The sequence below is a fragment of the Neltuma alba genome, unplaced genomic scaffold (assembly GCF_004799145.2).
Source record: "Neltuma alba isolate B1F8T4 unplaced genomic scaffold, ASM479914v2 tig00004432_pilon, whole genome shotgun sequence".
NCBI lineage: Eukaryota > Viridiplantae > Streptophyta > Magnoliopsida > Fabales > Fabaceae > Neltuma > Neltuma alba.
In genome coordinates, this window is record NW_021633704.1 from 225,601 (window position 1) to 245,638 (window position 20,038).

General features: G+C 33.4%; 2 protein-coding genes across 4 annotated transcripts; both read left to right on the forward strand.

Annotated features, from left to right (window-relative positions):
• The first annotated feature begins 3,450 nt into the window (after positions 1–3,450).
• Positions 3,451–9,373, forward strand: LOC114744728 (telomerase Cajal body protein 1). Its single transcript, XM_028932898.1, has 14 exons — positions 3,451–3,750; positions 3,850–3,912; positions 4,077–4,113; positions 4,283–4,322; positions 4,416–4,496; positions 4,613–4,686; positions 5,186–5,268; positions 6,244–6,350; positions 6,459–6,601; positions 6,679–6,726; positions 7,817–7,894; positions 8,223–8,306; positions 8,402–8,468; positions 9,165–9,373. The coding sequence occupies exons 1-14, from the start codon at positions 3,575–3,577 to the stop codon at positions 9,371–9,373; spliced, it is 1,290 nt and encodes a 429-aa protein (XP_028788731.1). The 5' UTR covers positions 3,451–3,574.
• A 1,906-nt stretch (positions 9,374–11,279) lies between these two features.
• Positions 11,280–17,655, forward strand: LOC114744719 (bifunctional riboflavin kinase/FMN phosphatase). Of its 3 annotated transcripts, none has more exons than XM_028932891.1 (11): positions 11,280–11,463; positions 12,169–12,299; positions 12,687–12,873; positions 14,000–14,130; positions 14,226–14,295; positions 14,402–14,467; positions 15,897–16,051; positions 16,437–16,532; positions 16,846–16,997; positions 17,085–17,168; positions 17,252–17,655. In XM_028932891.1, the coding sequence occupies exons 2-11, from the start codon at positions 12,212–12,214 to the stop codon at positions 17,375–17,377; spliced, it is 1,155 nt and encodes a 384-aa protein (XP_028788724.1). In that variant the 5' UTR covers positions 11,280–11,463; positions 12,169–12,211; the 3' UTR covers positions 17,378–17,655. The 3 variants fall into 3 exon arrangements, with proteins under 3 accessions (XP_028788724.1, XP_028788721.1, XP_028788722.1); XM_028932888.1 differs by having other exon boundaries at positions 11,281–11,645; XM_028932889.1 differs by having other exon boundaries at positions 11,281–11,567.
• The last annotated feature ends 2,383 nt before the right edge of the window (positions 17,656–20,038 follow it).

A 20,038-nucleotide genomic window follows, 5' to 3' on the forward strand; every position in this document is an offset into this window, starting at 1 on the left:
ATTAATGTTAATAAAAGGGACTTTTATTCCAATTAACTCTCGCAAACTGAAATTGGGATAAAAGTCAGATAGATGTCTAGTCTCGTCTTTTATATTTGGATTTCTCTTATTATGTGAACTCGTGTAATCTCAAGTATAATCTCAAATTTCTAGAGAATACAACTTCCAGCAATGCGTTAACATTACATTCCAGTCACATTTTGTATTTGAGTATCTTGGAAATTTATTATCTATATGAATGTGTATTATGTTTGAGGTTTCTGGACTCTATTCCTGCATTTGGAATTACAACTTCAATGAATCTATAAAAATAATCTGTAAAACTGGAAGGTAAGCAGGGAAGATGACATATTAGAAATAATATCGGTGAAGAATACACTAATTACTTCGCTTAATGTTAATGCCAATGTTTAATAATTAATTAAGGCAATGCCGTTCTTCTCCCCCATGTAAACCATATCCTCCATGATGTTGAAAACCTTCTCATTACGCAAGAGTTGACAAATAAAGTGATGATGATTTGAGCAGCTCCCACAAACTACCTAGGAGCTAGCTGGGTATTGTTTCACTAAAATAAAAAAATGACAGTGATATAGTAAATTAAATGGAATCAAGGATTTGTTTTTCAATATATGGTTATCAACCAGGATTCTTTATTTTAACTGATTTTTGCATGTATATGAACAGATTCATATTAGCTTTGATATTAAATATAAACTAATACTAATTTCTAACATAAATTAAGAGCTATTTTACAGTATAATTTGCACAATAAACTATTTACAGATTCATATTAGCTTTGATATTAAATACTACCGCCGGTCTTAATTATAAGAGCCAGTTGACTAATTTAAGTTAATTATTTGTCCTAAATAGGTGTTGTCTTTCCTAAAATATCCTTACTAATCAGGTGTATTGACTAGAACTATCACTGTTAGAATAGTTACTTTGAAAAAAAATGTATAAATATGAGAGATAAAGTAAATTGGGATATTATATTTAAGACCAAAATAAAAGTCAAACAGGGTTTTATATTAAGGACCAGAGGTAATATAAACTAATACTAATTTCTAACATAAATTAAGAGCTAATTTATAGTATAATTTGCACTATAAACTAGTAGCTTTTATGTAGAGTTTTTTTCAATTCTCAAGTTACTTTGGTTTTTGGATTAATTTCTATCGGGTAGGGGAGTATTAAGATTAAAACTTCTTAATAAGTGTGTTTATCAAGATTTAAACTCATATTCATCTCTTTATGAGGGTGAGATCGCTTAACATCTCAGTCAAAGAATCTTAATTTAATGTTGAATTTTTTTTTGGTAAAAGTTCGGTACAGAATTTTATTATAACTATATACAATTTCTTCAATATTATATGGAACTTACAATCCCAATACACGTAACTTATAAAAAATGTAATTTTCTTTAAAAAAAAATACATGTAATAATATCTTTCAATTATTTTCCTGGCTGAGACATAACTGATGATATTTATATATTGATTATTGATTAATGATTGAAAAAAAGAAGGGAAAAAGACAGAAAAATACTATTTTAACTTCAGAATGACCAGAACATCTGCTGAATTTGCAAAATGTCATTTTGGTCACATGAGACCAAATTGGCATTATTATATCAAATGAAAAGACCAAATTACCTTTTCTTTTAAATATTGTTTTTAAAGTATTACAGTCCCACTAACGGAGCTTCGGCGACCAGCCGACAATTGGTCACCGGAACTCCGTCGGTCAGAATTTTTTTTTTGAAAATTTTTACAATTTCAGTATAATGGTTAATAACTTTTGTGCCACTATTAACAACTTCAGTATAACAGTTAACAACAGGTTTATTGAAAAGTTCAACAAGTTCTGGCAGCCGGAAATAAATTTTTTGAAAATTTTTACAACTTCAGTGTAACAGTTAACAACTTTTATAACGCTATTAATAACTTCAGTATACCGGTTAACAACAGGTTTTTGGGAAAATTCAATAATTGGATGCTGGAGCTCCGGCGATCGGAAATAATTTTCTTGAAAATTTTTACAACTTCAATATAACGGTTAACAACTTTTGTAATGCTATTAACAACTTTAATATAGCAGTTAACCAACAGGTTTTTTGGAAAATTCAACAAGCTCCGGTGTCCGGAAATAATTTTTTTGAAAATTTTTACAACTTCAGTATAACGGTTAACAACTTTTGTAACGTTATTACAATTCAGTATAGCGGTTAACAACAGGTTTTTCAGAAAATTCAAAAAATAACATTTTTACAACTTTAGTAATGCCGTTAACAAACTCAAAAACTTGTTGTTAACTGTTATATGAAAGTTGTTATAGAGATACAAAAGTTGTTAACCATTATACTGAAATTGTAAAAATTTTCCAAACATAGTTGTTAAAGTTATAAAAATGCCATTTTTCGAATTTTTTTAGAAAACTATTGTTAAATCCTATACTAAAGTTGTTGATAGAGTTACAGAACTTCTTAACGACATTATTGAAGTTGTAAAAATGTTACTTTTTGAATTTTGTGAAAACTTATTGTTAACTACTATATTGAAGTTGTTAATAACATTATAAAAATTGTTAACCGTTATACTGAAGTTATATTTTTTTTTTTTTAAAAAATTGTTTCTAGTCGCCAGAGCTCTAGCGACCAATTGTTGAATTTCCCAAAAACCTGTTGTTAACCGCTATATTGAAGTTGTTAATAGCGTTACAAATTGTTAATCATTATACTGAAGTTGTAAAAATTTTCAAAAAAATTGTTTCCTGACACCGGAACTTGTTGAATTTCTCAGAAAACCTGTTGTTAATTGCTATACTAAAGTTGTTAATACGTTACAAAGTTGTTAACCGTTATACTAAAGTTGTAAAAATTTCAAAAAAATTGTTTCTGACCGCCGGAGCTCCGACGTCTAATTATTAATTTTTCCAAAAAACTGTTGTTAACCGTTATACTGAAGTTGTTAATAGCGTTACAAAAGTTGTTAAATGTTATAGTGAAGTTGTAAAAATTTCCAAAAAATTTATTTCCGGCGGCCGGAACTTGTTGAATTTTTCAGAAAACCTGTTGTTAACTATTATATTGAAATTGTTAATAGCGTCACAAAATTTGTTTACCATTATACTGAAATTATAAAAAAATTTTTTAAAAAATTTTCCGACTGACGGAGTTCCAGTGACCAATTGTCTGCCGGTCGCCGGAGCCGGCCAGTGGGGCTGTGATGCTTTTAAAACAATATTTAAAAGAAAAGACAATTTGGTCTTTTCATTTGATATAATAATTCCAATTTAATCTCATATAACCAAAATAGTATTTTACAAATTCAGCAGATGTTCTGGTCATTCTGAAGTTAAAATAGCATTTTTCTGTCTTTTTTCAGAAAAAGAATAGCTGTATTGATTATTATTTTGACTCTTCCCCCTTTCCCCTCCCGGTCAGTGGCCGCAGCTAGACGGGGTTCCAGAAGGAAGCTGAGCGGGGAACCGTGGCGGCCATACTGAGTGTTCACTGTTGGAGTCGAGACTCGTCTGTGCATCGGCGTTTCGGCTCTTGCAGGAGAGAGATATGATGGAAGAAGAGAACCTTCACCACGGTTTGGCCGACGAAGGTACCGAAGCTAGCAGGCAAGAATACTCCTGGCCTGTGCTTAACTTCAATGTCCCTCCGCAGCGGATTTACCATTTTCATCAACAGTTCGCGACTCCTACAAACCCTAACAATTTTCTCAAGGGCGTTAAATGGTACCACATTCTTACGTTCCCTCGCTCTTTGCTATCGCCATTTGTTGCATGAGCAAAAGCAAGCGAGCTTTGTTGTTTTACTTTTTCCTTTTGCTCTCAGTCACCTGATGGTTCATCCTTTCTTACGAGTTCCGACGATAATACTCTCCGACTTTTCACACTGTAAGCCTGCTTAACTGCTCCGTCTTTTTCACATTTTTAATTTGATATTTAGCTTGTAAAAGTGGATGCAAATTTTATTTTTTGCCAAGTAAGAGTGGATGCAATGAGATGCTACTATGCTCGTGTGTTTTATATTGAAGAAAATTGAAATGTAACGAGTGCAGATGTTTGATATTGCTGTCAACCCCTCGTCATGACATGGTTCAGATGCTTTTATTGATTGTAGCATTTAATGCTTGGATTCTTTGATTCGAGTGTTTCGCCTTTTCAATTGCATTTATTTATTATTCCTAGTATCTGTATGTTTCAATATCAGCATATTACCATGTAATGACGTAGTATGTATTCTTACAGACCAGAAAAATGAAAGCGGAATCCTCCTGATCCTTATTCTGTAGCTACAGAAGATGGTAAACCCTCCTAAAAGTTTCAATTTCAAATTTGACTAAACTTCTAAATTTTGAAGAGCATTACACTGTGTTATGATTACTGTTTGCCTGCAGATTCATTTGCTGCAAATCTAGTCATGGTTGAAGGAGAGTCTGTGTATGATTATTGTTGGTACCCCTACATGTCTGCCTCAGGTGCTTCAATAGAATGTTCTTAACGTGAGAATATGTATACTTCAGTTTCTACTGGACACTAAAATTCATTCTCCAATCTTCAACTGACATATCTAGTAAGTTTGGTTATGTTGCAGATCCGGTGACCAATGTTTTTGCAACTACCACCCGAGACCATCCAATACATCTATGGGATGCTAGTTTAGGCCAGGTACTATTGTGATGGACTTGGATATTCTGCTCTTCTGTGTGCAGCACTCCATCCAACCATTCATTTGTTGACATTGTTGTTGTTTTTTTTTTTTTTGCCCCCCTCCCTTCCTTTGTTGTAAAATATGTTCTGCTGTGTAGTACAGAGGCTATCCGGTATACTCACTGATGGGAGTCATTTTAAATCATTATCTATTCAATAGGATAGGAGTCTTGTAATGTGCCAGTTAATTTATGATCATGTTGTGTTACTGCACACAAACGTACCATGTGAAAAATGTGCATACACAAGGACACTCAACAAAATCAAACAAGCAGCTTGAATCATGTCTATCTAGAAAGTGTTCAACAAGTGTTGAACATTGAAGTTTTACCATTTAACTCACTAATTTTAAAATAGAGGGCCTCACTGATGTGACAAGCACAATTGAAGCCACACTGGTTTTTGTATTGTCATGGATATTATATTTTCTGACTGCTGCTTTCACTGAAACTTGCAGTTACGTTGCACATACAGAGCCTATGATGCTATGGACGAAATCATTGCTGCCTTTTCGATTGCATTTAACCCTGCTGGGACTAAGTATGCAAGATATTTCTTTTCAAGGATCAATAGTTTTTACGGAGTCATTACATATGTAATTTCTTTTTCTTATCAGTCTTTTCATGCAAGATATTTCTTTTCAAGGATCAATAGTTTTTACGGAGTCATTACATATGTAATTTCTTTTGCTTATCAGTCTTTTCATGAACCTCCGTAGAAAATTAAACACTCAACAAAATCAAACAAGCAGCTTGAATCATGTCTATCTAGAAAGTGTTCAACAAGTGTTGAACATTGAAGTTTTACCATTTAACTCACTAATTTTAAAATAGAGGGCCTCACTGATGTGACAAGCACAATTGAAGCCACACTGGTTTTTGTATTGTCATGGATATTATATTTTCTGACTGCTGCTTTCACTGAAACTTGCAGTTACGTTGCACATACAGAGCCTATGATGCTATGGACGAAATCATTGCTGCCTTTTCGATTGCATTTAACCCTGCTGGGACTAAGTATGCAAGATATTTCTTTTCAAGGATCAATAGTTTTTACGGAGTCATTACATATGTAATTTCTTTTTCTTATCAGTCTTTTCATGCAAGATATTTCTTTTCAAGGATCAATAGTTTTTACGGAGTCATTACATATGTAATTTCTTTTGCTTATCAGTCTTTTCATGAACCTCCGTAGAAAATTAAAAGTTTAAACCAATGCTGTTAACAAAAGATACATGCCTTACTCCACTGAGATGACAATATTAACATCATGGATTTTTCCATTTAAAATTGTCCTGTAATTATGATTTGTCGTCTTAATTTCCAGTTTCATACAATATTTGGTCTCTCTCTCTCTCTCTCTCTCTCCTCTCTCTCTCTCTCTCTCTCTATCTATGTACACACACACACACACACACACACCTGTTGGTGTATACCCAGACTTGGTAGATAGATGAATGCTTGCATCGTAGTCCTTAGATGAACTAAAAGCTATTGCTCTTGCTTCATCATGCAGGATATTTGCTGGATACAACAAATGTATTAGGGTGTTTGATTTACATCGCCCTGGCAGGGATTTTGATTTGCATTCTACAGTGAAAGATAACAAAGAAGGCCAAATGGGTAAGTTTTCTAATTGTAGCTACTGGTGTATTTTTTGGCAATTATTTGGGACAAATTTTCTGGTGAAATGCTAAAAATATTAGTTATAATCCATTTTCATTAACTCAGGCATTATATCTGCGATGGCTTTCTCTCCATCTCATATGGGGATGCTAGCTATGGGTTCATACAATCAAAGTACTGCCATATACAGGGAAGATAACATGGAACTCTTGTACGTTTTGCATGGGCAAGAAGGTGGGATTACTCATGTAAGTCAAGATTCCTTGTCAATGACTGGTTCTCTTGATATTATCACATTGTAAGCAAAAGCTTGCCCCTCATTCAGGTCCAGTTCGCCAGAGATGGAAACTATTTATACACTGGAGGCCGGAAGGTAATGTTTAATTATTTTGCTTTTTTCACTTTATCTAGACTAAGGATAATAAAATGCTACGGAAGAAATAATCCTTGGAATGTTTGTTAATGTGCTTCTTAGAGTTAATTGCTCTGAGAACAATCCTGTTACCGTGAGCTTATGACTAAACCTTAAAAAGTGAATTCCAATCATCACCAGATATAATATAGAGTGAAAGCATCGAATACACTTGCTTTATTTTTTTGCTGATTGTTGTCTGAATTCATACCTCCATTATGGATAAACAAGGAAAGTATTTTCTCGTAAGTTAGCATTTCCTTAAGTAAATATGATGGAGAAAGCGGGGACTTTTATTTTCCAACGGCAAAGCTCTGCTTTTCAATTCTTTCTTGTGGTGCATTACGTTGTACGTTCCTTGGTATTTGAGGTAAAGTAGGGATGTACCTACCTTGGGTTTGATCTTAAATATTTAGACAGTGAACCACAAATATAATCTCAAGAAAATCTTTAAACAATATTGTCAAGATTATATATTTTGTTTCACCTCTCTTACCAATATTTCTTTGATTTATGAGGCTGCTAGTTTCGCTTGTGAATATAGAGAAGTATAAAACTTCTGTGCTTGGTAGGATGATGGGATATTGATTCGGCATAAAATTATTATACAAGTTTAACACTTGAATCCTTTCATAATCTTCAATCGTAGAGTCTTAGATGCCATTTCAATTTGAGAAATCTTTGCTGCTGCTTAAAATTAAAGATGGTGAAATAAAGAAATGCGATCTGTAATCATGGTGCTAAAGATAGTGCTTTTGAAGGTGGAAAATGAATACATAGTTTCTTATTATTACTTGCATGGATTATAGATGTTATCCTGATTTGCAAAATTTGAATTTTGATTGTCGTTTATATTTGATTGCCATTTGCTTCGACTTCCATTTGCAAACTCTCACAGCCTAAAATTCTTTTCAACTATGCAGATCGTATTCTTGTTACAGATAATTGGTCCTCTGACCATACATTCTCTGACAAATATAGCTTTTTCTATGTCAGCATTTTCTAGCTTCTTATATCCTATTGGCTTATTTCTAACACTCATTTCTTGAAGGACCCTTATATACTCTGCTGGGATGTGCGCAAAACCGTTGATTGTGTCTACAAGTACTATTCTCTAACTACACTTAATGTGGCATATGTATGTATGTTTTATATGAATGCAAGAAAATTATGAGGTATATGTATGGGATTATCAAGTGTACACGATCACATGCGGAATCATTGGGAATGTAGGAAAGTTATGCCAAACTTCTTGATGAAATTCAACCACAATCTAGACTGTATTTTTTAAACAGGGAACATATGCTTGTTTGGTATCTCATGATAACCAAAAATTAATTATTAAACTGCATTGGTTTTCCTTGACATTATAGTGTTTTTGTTTAAGATTTTTCATTTATTTTGTTATAATACCTGTTGAAATCTGAGATGGCTGCATGTATGGACCTTGTTACTAGGTTATAAGATCATCAGAAAACACCAATCAGCGGATACTGTTTGATATTGAGCCTTCTGGACGGCATCTAGGTACAGGTGGTCAGGGTAAAGCATGTTAATTGTTCCTATTATGTAGCAACAATTTTGCCTTGAAATCCGTTTTGGTGTTCTAAATAATTTTTGCATGTTTTGGTGTCAGAATGGCTTAGTTCATATCTATGATCTTCAAACTGGGCAATGGGTTTCATGTTTCCAAGCTGCATCAGGTACTGAAATCTTGTATCCTTAAAGAATGCTAGTGGCTGTAAGCTTTTGTGTCTTCTCAAATGGCTTTGATCTCAAACTTGTTGCTTGTGCAATGATCCATCTTTATATTGTTTTCTCTGCTCACCTCTTCACTCCTCGGAATTAACAGCCAAAGGAATAACAAAGAATCTCCGTTAACTAATTGCATAACATTTCTCCCTCATGGTTATGCAATCCTATCTCCAAAACCATCTTGATTGCCTGTCCGTTTAATCTCTCAGCGTAGCTCAGTTTTGATGCTATCCCCATTTTCAATTCTGATCCCCATGTTGCTCTCCCTTGTTATGCTCAATTTGTGAATCTCTCATTTTTACAGTCTAGTAAAATAGTGGACATACAATGAACTATGGCATTCAAGATTTTGCCAATTAAATGAATGTTCCTGTGAAAAATATAGATCGTAACAGTGCTTTAGTCTCATGACTTTTTTGCTGACACCTTTCATCCTAATTTTATTGAGCATCCCCAAACCCCCCCCCCCAAAAAAAAAGTGTAAATTTGCACGACAGCTTCTATTGTTGTTCCTGCACTAATTCGTATATACAACTTTGTTAGCGTGTTAAATATCTACTTGACTACTTTATAGCTGGTTGAAAGCAGGGGCTTACTGTACTATTTTCCAACTTAACGAGCTTTTCTGATTGTTTCTTTTGTAGACACGGTGAATGGCTTCTCTTTCCATCCATTTCTGCCACTTGCAGTATCCTCCTCAGGACACCGAAGATTTATAATCCCTGACGATGATGACAACGAGGATTTGTGTTTGAGTGGTACCTCTATTGGCCTCCGTTCAAGACACTTTTCTTTTCTTTCTTTTATTCTTTCGGGGGGAATTCAAGCCGTCTTCACTGTTGGGCTATTTTGAGTTATTAATCTTACAATGTACTGATGTGATGGGTTGTTTATATGGGTTGTTTATCTGCGCGTGCGCACGTGTGTTCTGTGGGGGGTTCTTTTAGGCCATAGATTGGATTGATGGGTGTTTGACAGTAGATTGTTTGCAATCGCCACAATAGCCGTCTTTTATTATTTGTTTTTTCAATATAATTTTGGTATAATTCAAAGGTTTAAGTTATCTTGGCTTGAGGCTCATTTGTTGAGCCGAAAACGATAAAGTTCTTTCAATAAGTGTGTTTTTTAAGATTTGAATTTGTGTGTGTTTTTTTTTTTAAGGGGTCAAGACTGCTTATCATTTTATTAACAGCTTGTAGTCACAGTAGTCTTTTTTTAGCCAGTCTTTTTGGTGCCCTTAGCTCTTATTATATTACTTTCATTTTAGATCATGCCAAAATGGAGGATAATAATTTGATCATGTTGCGAGTTTGGGCGTTGGGTATTATTTTTCACGAGGATAATAATTTCCATGATAGGATAGATATAACGAATCAAACCGGCATTGGACGTAAATCTTGCCATTAAATGTTTTAACATATTTTTCTCTATTCATTTTTTTCCTGAATTTGTAAAAAAAAAAATGGATTGGGTAATTTTTGGTTCGGAACGTCTGGTCATGGGTCCGCAATTATCACAAGGAAAAATGCTGTTCTTTCAACCCTTTTTTTTAATAATAATCGAAAGGAGTTTTTTTTTTTTTTTGCTTTTGGTGCAAAACAAAACAAAAGGATAATAAATTATGCTTTCACGTCCCGTTAAAATTCTATATTTATTCAGTTTTAAATGTTTTTAATTTGTAATTGATTTATTTATACTAAAGGGTTTTCGATTTCATTTTGTAAATGTTTATCAAGTTTTTGTTGAATATAGGGAATTATATAATATTTTATATTCATGTATAAACATATAATTTATTATAAAAAGCAATAAAATAATTTTTTTACTGTAAATATTTTATTTTCAATTAATAGTATAAAATTATAAATTGAGTGAACGAAAATCCATTTCAAATTGCCTAATGTTTATTTATTTAATGTGATGTGGCAGCTTTTATCAATCAGTTAAATAAGGGGGTTTTATGTTTAGTTACCCTGGAGGACATAAAACAATTAATATTTATTACAAAGGATTATAAAACTTATAATTACGTTAGAATGTAATCAACACAGAATTGTTTATGAAATAAATAATTAATACACTCATACCATTATTTGAAAGAATCAGCAATTCTGGTGTTTGGTATTTTTAAATGATAAAAATTTTTAAAATTAGAACTTGAAGTCATACGCAACCAATTAAAAAAAAGAAGGAAAAAAACATAAAAAGAAGTTAAAAATTCCAATTGCAATATTCTAATTCAGGCATCTGAGACTTCAAAATCTCAAGAAAGAAAGTGATGCCCGATAGAATATTTTGCAAATATAGTTAAATGACAAAAATATTCTAGTATCGAAATGTTTATTAACAAGTTATAAACTAGTAATAAAATATATGGAACAGCAAATGACAAGACATGTATTGGTAATGATAAGTTATCTACTAATAAATTGTGAACTAAAAATGACAAGTGTTAAACAATTAATTACTAAAAATGTATTGACAATAACAAATTTAATAGCTTTTTTAAAAAAAATGATATTAGGGTATTTTAATTATTTGACTATATTTACAAAATATCAAATCAGACACCACTTCTTCTCAAATTTTGAACTCTTAAATACCTGAATTAAAATATTGTAATTTCTAATTTTTTTAATGTTATTTTTCTTTTAAAAAAAAATTGAGGGGTAGTGCATGCTTTTGGCCTTTTATAAAAAGGCGAAGGGGATTTTCTCCGCTGGAGTGCTTCTGACTCGGAAAGACACCAACGAACGAGAAACCAACTGCCGCCGGCAAATAAATGGTATTTGATGGACGGTTGTGATTGACTTCAGCTGGTCGCAGGTGATTAGAAGAAACCAAATCGAGGTTGTTTATTCCTCCAGGCAACGAATCCGGAAGCGTCCATGGAATATGCTGCACATTCAGGGCTCTCTCTCTCAACCAGAAAGGGTGTTACTGGTAGGTGATATTCTGTGTCGGTCATAATTCAATACAAACCGCGCAGCATTGGAATCTCGTGATTGATAGGAATCTTGCCTCTAGCACTTCCTGCTGGTCCTTCAGTGCGTGCTTTCAATCTTAATGATGTTTGTTGCTTCGGGACCATACTTCTGTGTTTCTTCGCCAATTTCGACGTTTAAGTCAGTAGTTCTGTCTATGCTCGGTTTTATTTGCAACCAACCAATGTTTTGAATTGTTTTGGTGTCGTCGTCTATCTGAGTGATTATAGGACGTAGGGTACTTGCAACATTGTTGTGCAGTGTATAGAATTTCTGTTCTGCAATCATCATATAGCTTTTTTACTGTGGGTTGGAACTCCTGTTTGATAACATGGCTATTCTTTCTTCCCCTGATTGTATTGCAATCCTATTAACCAGTGTGAACTTAGATGCATGATTATCACTCATGGTAAACTAGTCTACATTTTTTGTTTTGCCCTCCCTCCCCCCCCCTTTGTTTTACAAACTATACATGTATATGGTTCTGTTAGTGCAGCTTTTATGATGGAATTGTGAAGGATAATTATGTGACTGCTTGAAAGATAATTTTCGTTCGCGGTGAAGTGGGCTAATTTCCTGTATATGAAGTATTGGCCTGTGTATGGAATTTAGAAGTTTCGTTATACTACTGTCATTGACTAATCTAGATTCTTTTCTGTTTCAGGATCCTCCAATAGGAGCATTGTCTCTCAGCAGTAGATAGTCTTATGGCTGAGAAATTGTCTATGACCGAGCCTTTGAAGAAATTAATAAGAGGTGTTATTCTTGATTTGGATGGCACTTTGCTTAACACAGGTCAATCACTGCTTATTAATTTTAATTGTATATACGTCCTTGTATTATTCTTACATTGTGCGATCAATGCTTGGATTTGGTAGCTTCTTCCTCTTCCTATTTTTCATTTAGGGAGGGGTGTTGAAGCGGTATCCTTTCAGTTTACTGGTTTCTTCCTCCCAAAGCAATTATTGATTTAAAGTTCTTAAAACAATTTATTTCGCAGAAAGTATCAAGTCCTATTCTTTACATTGAGGCATAGCATACAATTCATAAGGACTTATGTTGATTACATGTTTCTTTACACGAGTGATGTTGGCATAGAATCAAGTAAATTGATGCTTTTTTCTTGTTGGTGTTCTGTCACTTGTTAAATAACACAAGTTCATTATTGATTGATGATGACAGATGGCATCGTAGGCAACGTCTTAAAAGCTTTCCTAGGTAAATATGGAAAGCAATGGGATGGAAGAGAAGCTCATAAGATAGTAGGAAAGACACCATTTGAAGCGGCTGCCGCAATAGTGGAAGATTATGGTCTTCCTTGCTCAACTAGTGAATTTCTCTGTGGAATTTCACCAATTTTTTCTGATCAGTATGTAGCTGTTATTCCACTGTTTCTGTGCATTTCATTCATGGGCCAAAGATATGGTATTATTATGTAATTTGTATTTCCAATTTTTGGTGCTTGATGCTGCCAGTTACCGTTTACAAACTTCTTCAAATAAGTGGCATGTGCTGTATCCAGCTTTGCAAGTTGCTGTTCAATCTTGCCTAGCCTTTCTTCCATCTCACGTGCTTTAGTTTGCGACCTTTTTTTCACAACTATACACTAAAGAGCCCAGTTCAGATGATTTATACCATTATTTTTCTCATTAGTTAACTCTCTGCACCTAGGAACAGTTCGATATGTGGGTGTAACTGGCCCCTCCTGTCCAGGGTTATTTATTTTATTTTATTTTATTTTATTTTTTGCAAATCTAGACAAGCTAAGAAAATGTTTTGGAACAAGCTAGGATATCTTCCGAAACTTCATTATGTATGATTCAAGTAATGCTGCTGTACCTTTGTTTTCATTAAAATTCTTTTCTTCTCTTTGTTTATAATTTGCCCTTTTTTAGCTTCTGATGTTGTTGCTGTGAAAATTACTGTATCTTAAACTGGAGCTTGACCTTGAGCTAAAATGGAAAAATACCGTGCAAAAAATATACTTAATTTTCGGTGCAGATGTTTTTAGGCTTGAATTTGCCAGTTTTATGACCATTACATCAATTATATTAGTCTTTTTTTTAAAATAATAATAATAAAAGTTGGTGGTTTTCTATTAAAGAGGCTTTCAAGGGCTATGCTCTTTGTCAATAGCTTCTAGATGTAAGATGTGGTTTAGCCCCTAGATCCATTTACATGAATGATAAACTTGTTTTCCCACTATTAGGTGCCTTTTCTTTCAAGTTTCTTTATCGGAAAGAACTGAATATTTCTGTATCTTATTCCACTGATTGCTATATTACATAAATAGGGATCAGATTTCTTACAGAGGGCATGAAATCTGATCATATAAATGGAAATAATATGGGTAATAATGGGTAATAATCTATATTTAATCCCATGATTCTAGGTTACTAAGGAAAGAGCATATAATTAGTGATAAGATTCTAACGGCTAGGAAATCTGTTGCAATCAATTCTTCGATTCTAACATTCTTTATTCTTATTTTAGGTGTGGTGCAACATCAAAGCACTTCCTGGTGCCAATCGGCTGATTAAACATTTGAGGAATCATGGGGTTCCAATGGCCTTGGCATCAAACTCTCCAAGGGAAAGCATAGAAGCCAAAATATCTTACCATGATGGTTGATTTGTATTTAAAATCCTTCATCTTATTGTGCTATTTTTTTTTTTTTTGGGAGGGGGTATTCATGATCATTTTTCCTTTGTTTACATGTAGGATGGAAAAATTCTTTCTCTGTTATACTTGGTGGAGATGAAGTCAGAACTGGGAAACCTTCTCCTGAAATGTGAGATACAATGAAGTCTTTTTTGTTCTCGTGTATTAGATTGAGGATTATTTGTCTCATATTATTTTTCTTATAAACTCTCAAATGTTATGCTTAATTGTGTCAGATTTCTTGAAGCTGCTAAGAGGTTAAATGTTGAGCATTCCAGCTGTCTTGTCATTGAGGACTCTCTGTAAGTTGCTTTATCCTTGGTTTTTTTCCTGCTACTAATTTTCACAAATGATTTCCTGTTGTTGCTTCCTCTCCTTTTTTAGAGGTACATTTTCGATTGGAATAGTTTTATTATTATTATTATTATTATTTTTTAAATTTTAGTTACACTTCCCAGGAGTTTAAAGACAGTTGTCCATACCATAATAATAATAATAATAATAATAACAAAATTAAAAAAAAGAAAGAAAAATATATTGATAATATAAATTACCTTTACTTGTCCCATCCTCCCACTCCCCGGAATAAAAACTACTCTTCCGGTCCTTAATATAGGACCTAATTGATAAGTTAACTTTGTTTTTAAATATAAGACCTATTTCTCATATTTATCAATTTTTTTTAAATTACCCCTATAGATATTCTCTCAATCATAATCAAGTAAGTAAAAGAGGAAAGATATCAAGAAAGATGATTATGGTATTTTAAAAAAAACATGTCATATTTCTTATAATTAACTAACTTACTTAACTTCCTTATAATTAAAGATCGGAGGAGTACTATGGTAGAATCTCTTGCCCCCAGTAGTTTTGGTTGGGATTTGTAGCCTAGTCATTACGACTTTAAGTTGATGATCTGCTTAGGTGAGATGTTTGACTGTCAAATAAATCTCCTATTGGCTGAGGGATGCTTCTGTGTTGATGGCTTGGCCAGCCAAAAGGACATGACTGACAAATAATGTTTTTTTTTTTTTTGTGGTTTCTGATTTCTTACTCGCATAGCTTTTTTTCTTTTTCTTTTTCTTTTTTTTGGTTGGAGGGGTAGAAAGGGGAAAACTGTAAACCTGGGTGCAATAAAATTTTGGGCTTGTGATAGAATATTGAGAGACATTGTATTCTGGTTTGCTTATTAGAGTTTTTCATAATTTCAACAGGGGAAAATTGGTCAACCTGAATTACTGTGTGCTATTATTTATTATGATTTTCTCTTTTGCTTTAGTTCTCATTTATTTTCCTTCTTTTTTGGTTGTTTGTCTTCAGTGGCTATTTTCTGTGGCCAACCCTCTATAGATAGATGTATGTATTTTCTGTCTTCAAATCAATAAGGTAAAGTGCTGGATATGAAACTAGGACTGTGCCTGTGTTGAACGCTTAGCCTGTTGTGAAGAATTATTCCAGCACTATCTGTGGTGTATCTTTGCTGTTAATATGATAGACATGCTTATTTTAATTGTTCAATTCTGATTATGTTTTGGGTGAAACTTTTCTAATATGATCTATTGTGGTTGTTGTGTTTTACGCATTTTAGGCTTTTGCTCTGGGATTATTCAAGAGAGCTTGATTTTTTTTGGCCAAGAGTTTCATAAAGGAATTTCATACCAAGTTGTTTCTATAGGGATTGTTTTTATTCTTCAATATTTTTCTAAGTGCCTCTATATTTGGCTACTCCAGACCTGGTGTTACTGCAGGTAAAGCGGCTGGAATGGAAGTAATTGCTGTACCATCACTTCCTAAACAGTCCCATCTCTACACTGCTGCAGATGAGGTGATCAATTCGCTGCTTGATTTACACCTTGAGAAGTGGGGTCTGCCTCCATTCGAAGATTGTAAGATCCGAAGGCCTTACAATGTCCTTTTTATATGTATTATCTTTCTTTTGTCCTGTCTTTTCTTGGTGCCTTCTACCTCTTGGGACAAGTACCTTTCTTATCTAGAGGTTTGACCTCTTCATCTTCTTACAAAAGTCATCATACAACCTGTAGATTGAAAGAGCCATCATCCTCTTCCCTTGCACCCTTCCAAGCCGTACTTGCCTCCGACATTGGATTTTATTAGGATTCAGGAAGACATCAGAGTTTTTGGTGTTCAGTTGAAATTGTCAATAACATTTGGGATGTGAAAGATCATTTTGTCCTTCCCCCTCCTCCCAAAATCCTTTTTTCCCCCCATATGTCATTCACATTTTTGAGCTAGTATTCTGAATTTTTGCAGGGGTGGAGGGTACTTTGCCAATAGATCCTGGGCGTATTGGTGGTCCTGTTATCAAGGGATTTGGTCGTGGCTCAAAAGTACTGGGGATCCCTACAGGTGTGTAAAACACTTTAAAATTTTCTGTTCTAGAGGTGTCCGTGTCTTCTTAGGATATCTGGATTGAAATGGAGCAATGCATGTTGCCTATTGTGTAATATGATGTTACAACACAAAGCAAGTGGAAAAGCACACTGTCGACTAAATCTATCCTCCTGAGAGGTTTTATGCTTGTAGCCCTTCTATTTTGTGGGTGCTTGTTGAGACCATGATTTTTTTTCATTTGCCCCCTGAAGCATTTGGATTAAACTATCTTGAAACTTCTTTTTATTAATTAATGTACTGATAGTATTTGGCACGCTGAATTTTCCAGCTAATTTGTCAACTGAAGGCTACTCAGATCTCCTTATGGAACATCCTGCGGGTGTTTATTTTGGGTGGGCTGGATTATCTACAAGAGGTGTTTACAAAATGGTCATGAGCATAGGCTGGAATCTATATTTCAACAACAAGGAAAAGACTATAGTAAGTGCATTGTGATCAAGATCAACACACCACCTCTATCTTTACCTTTTTCCCTAAGAATTTTCTTATGGTGCGCTTGTGATGTAGGAACCCTGGTTACTTCATGACTTTAATGAGGATTTCTATGGCGAAGAACTGCGGCTTGTTATCGTTGGTTATATACGTCCTGAGGTACTTTCAATGTTCTTCTTGTCATTGCTTGTCCTAGTCCTGCTCTCATAGTTTCACTGAACTTCAAGAACGATGAATGATAGGCCAATTTTCCATCCCTTGAAAGCCTGGTGGCTAAGATTCATGAAGATCGCAGAATTGCTGAAAGAGCCCTTGATCTTCCCTTGTATTCAAGTTACAAGAATGACCCATATTTAAGAAGCTCATAGCGATGTGGTGCAGGTCATTCATTGGCTTCACAAGATTAATTCTGTTGATCTCTTGGGTAAGAATCCTTTGAGCTCTCAGATTTTATTGTCCCAGAAAGCCTGCTATTTGGGCTAGAAATACTGATTTACTCTTAGTTTCAAAACTTCTTTCTTCTTCCCTGTAAACTGACTGACTCAGTCAGATCAAACTGTTCGAATGCCATGCTCATTAAATTATAGAACATGCATATCCAGAAATAAATCAAAATCACTTTATTTGAATTCGATAATTTGATTCTCTTATGGGTGCTGGTTTTGCCTGTTGATATATCTTTAATCAGCTCTTGACAAATTTACTGTGAGAAATAATCTGAAGGATTATTTTTTGTTCTGATGGCGATGTGATTATTCATTCATTTGTGCTATGATTATAATTGAAAAATAAATGACAAAATCACAACAATTGAAAGAAACTTTGACAGAGTTTTGATTATTGGATCGAGACTCTAAATGGGCTCGTTGAGAATCCACTCGGGAACAAACATTGGATCAAGTCGTTCTTGCTGGGCCCCTCTTTTCGACATGGACCGAAAACATTGTTAAACTGCAAGTATTCAAATTTTCATACTGTATTATTCAATGCAGAGCGATGATGGCGACCAAATATGGGAAATTTAACCATAGGTCACAGACAAAAGTATTAAATACAAATATGTTCGTTGATATTAATATGTTCCCAAAAAAAATTAATATTTATAAGTCAAACTTTTTATTTGCCATCAGGGTTGCATTATTTGCAAGTCAATTTTACAAATTAATGTTTTTGTTTTTGGGCCAAATACAAATTCATGTTTATAAAATCAAATTTTCATGTGTACAAGTTGACCGTTGTGTCGTTTATAAGCTAAAATTGTAGATATTAAATTCTTTGAAACCTATTAATATTAAATAAAATTCAAGAGATCGATTTATATTTAATTTTTTTATTTAAGACCTATGAGTAATTTTTTTCATAAAATATTCCTACAGTAATGCAAGATGAATGCTAAAAGGAGCTTTTTTTTTGGGATAAATCATAAATTTGACGAAAGAAACTCACTGTCTATCGTACATACAGAGAGTGGCCGTAATTTTATTAAATGTTGAATGAGCCACACTGCTTTGGTGTTAAAAGAAGCCAAGGCCAACTGAAATGTGAATTATTAAATCAATACTACTTAATCATTGAAGATTGACTATTAATGAAAGAAAGGAATGATGTGTGTGAGTATAATAGCGACTTTTTCTCCCATATGCGGCTAATAAGTAAGAAGCATCTGAGACAAAGATGTGAAGAGAACTATTCGTCTTCGTCTTCGTCTTCCTCTTTGAGTGAAAATCAAACTATTTTATGATATACAAAACAAGTATATGAGTGTAGTTTTGTTTTAATTTGTGGGAAAGCACTTTCTCAAGTGATTTTGGGTATTTCAAACACCCTAATGAGATTTGAAGTATTCTTATTTGTGGTGCCTTTACCTTTAGTTGATCTTGTTTAACTATCCTAATACTCAATTAAGGATCTCTTGCTTGAGGCTTAATTGAAAAATACTTATTTGATCTTATTTATAAGAAACTTTCAACATATTAGATCAAAATGAAGAAAAATCTTAATTTCATTAATTCTATTTTAAAATTTTATAACTTTTCAGCTTTACTCATATTTCATGTATAAGCTAGGTTTTTCTTGATTTTTGGTAAATAAGAATAGAGGAGTATTGATTCTATCTTTAAAAAAGTTGTAACTAGTTTTTTAATGCTATTAGATCGTAATTTAATGGTTAATATCTACTCCTCCGATCCTTAATATAAGATCCATTCAACTAATTTGATTAGATTAAGAAAGTTAGGTAAGTTAGTTAATTATAAGAAATGTGACACGTTTTTCCTAAAATCATCATAATCATCTTTTTTGATACCCCCTTTTTCTTCTACTTGATTACGGCTCAGGAGTATCCATAAGGGTAATTTACAAAAAATTGATAAATATGATAAATGGGTCTTATATTTTTATTATTTAGAACCAAAACCAACTCAACAATTAGGTTCTATATTAAGGGCCGGAGGAGTATTAATTAAGGATCCAAATCTATATCTTTCATGTGTTTTGGATTCCATCAAACTTGTTAAAAGCCAAACTAGGCTCGATATTAGAATTTTAGAATTTGTCAACTGGGGAGCCAAATTCTTATGAGTGGCTTGTGTAATAAAACTATCCAACGAAATAAATTCACTTACATGCTAAAGAAAGATCGTGAAGGAAGAGGTGAGGTATGTTCAATTCTCCCCCTCTAAGGCGCTGGCAAGTGAAGTGAAGTATGGTTTTCTTTGACACGAAATATTGAAAATTAAGAATACGAACTAGGATTGTAATTAAAAAAATTATTAATTTTTTTAATATGAATAATTGTTTGTTACATAGGATTAGACAAATCTATGAAAGTAAGATTGAAGAATACCACTTTCTCCTATGATATTTCTCAATCTCATATATATAGATTTGTCTAATCCTATGAACACTATTTTCTCAATATCAATCACAATCCCTATTCTTTATTTTTAATGCTTTGTACCACATATGGTAGCTATAAATAATCAATATTATTTATTTATCAAATTATATTATTATAAATTATGTATAGT

What these genes read in the sequence shown, in the direction of transcription:
- LOC114744728 (XM_028932898.1), top strand. Translation starts at nt 3,575, where the DNA reads ATGATGGAAGAAGAGAACCTTCACCACGGTTTGGCCGACGAAGGTACC. An exon ending in AAGAAGGTGGGATTACTCAT is followed by an intron (nt 6,602 to 6,678) that starts GTAAGTCAAGAT and finishes CCCCTCATTCAG; the next exon opens with GTCCAGTTCGCCAGAGATGG. An exon ending in ATCTAGGTACAGGTGGTCAG is followed by an intron (nt 8,307 to 8,401) that starts GGTAAAGCATGT and finishes TTTTGGTGTCAG; the next exon opens with AATGGCTTAGTTCATATCTA.
- LOC114744719 (XM_028932891.1), top strand. Translation starts at nt 12,212, where the DNA reads ATGGCTGAGAAATTGTCTATGACCGAGCCTTTGAAGAAATTAATAAGA. An exon ending in TCACCAATTTTTTCTGATCA is followed by an intron (nt 12,874 to 13,999) that starts GTATGTAGCTGT and finishes CTTATTTTAGGT; the next exon opens with GTGGTGCAACATCAAAGCAC. An exon ending in ACAACAAGGAAAAGACTATA is followed by an intron (nt 16,998 to 17,084) that starts GTAAGTGCATTG and finishes CTTGTGATGTAG; the next exon opens with GAACCCTGGTTACTTCATGA.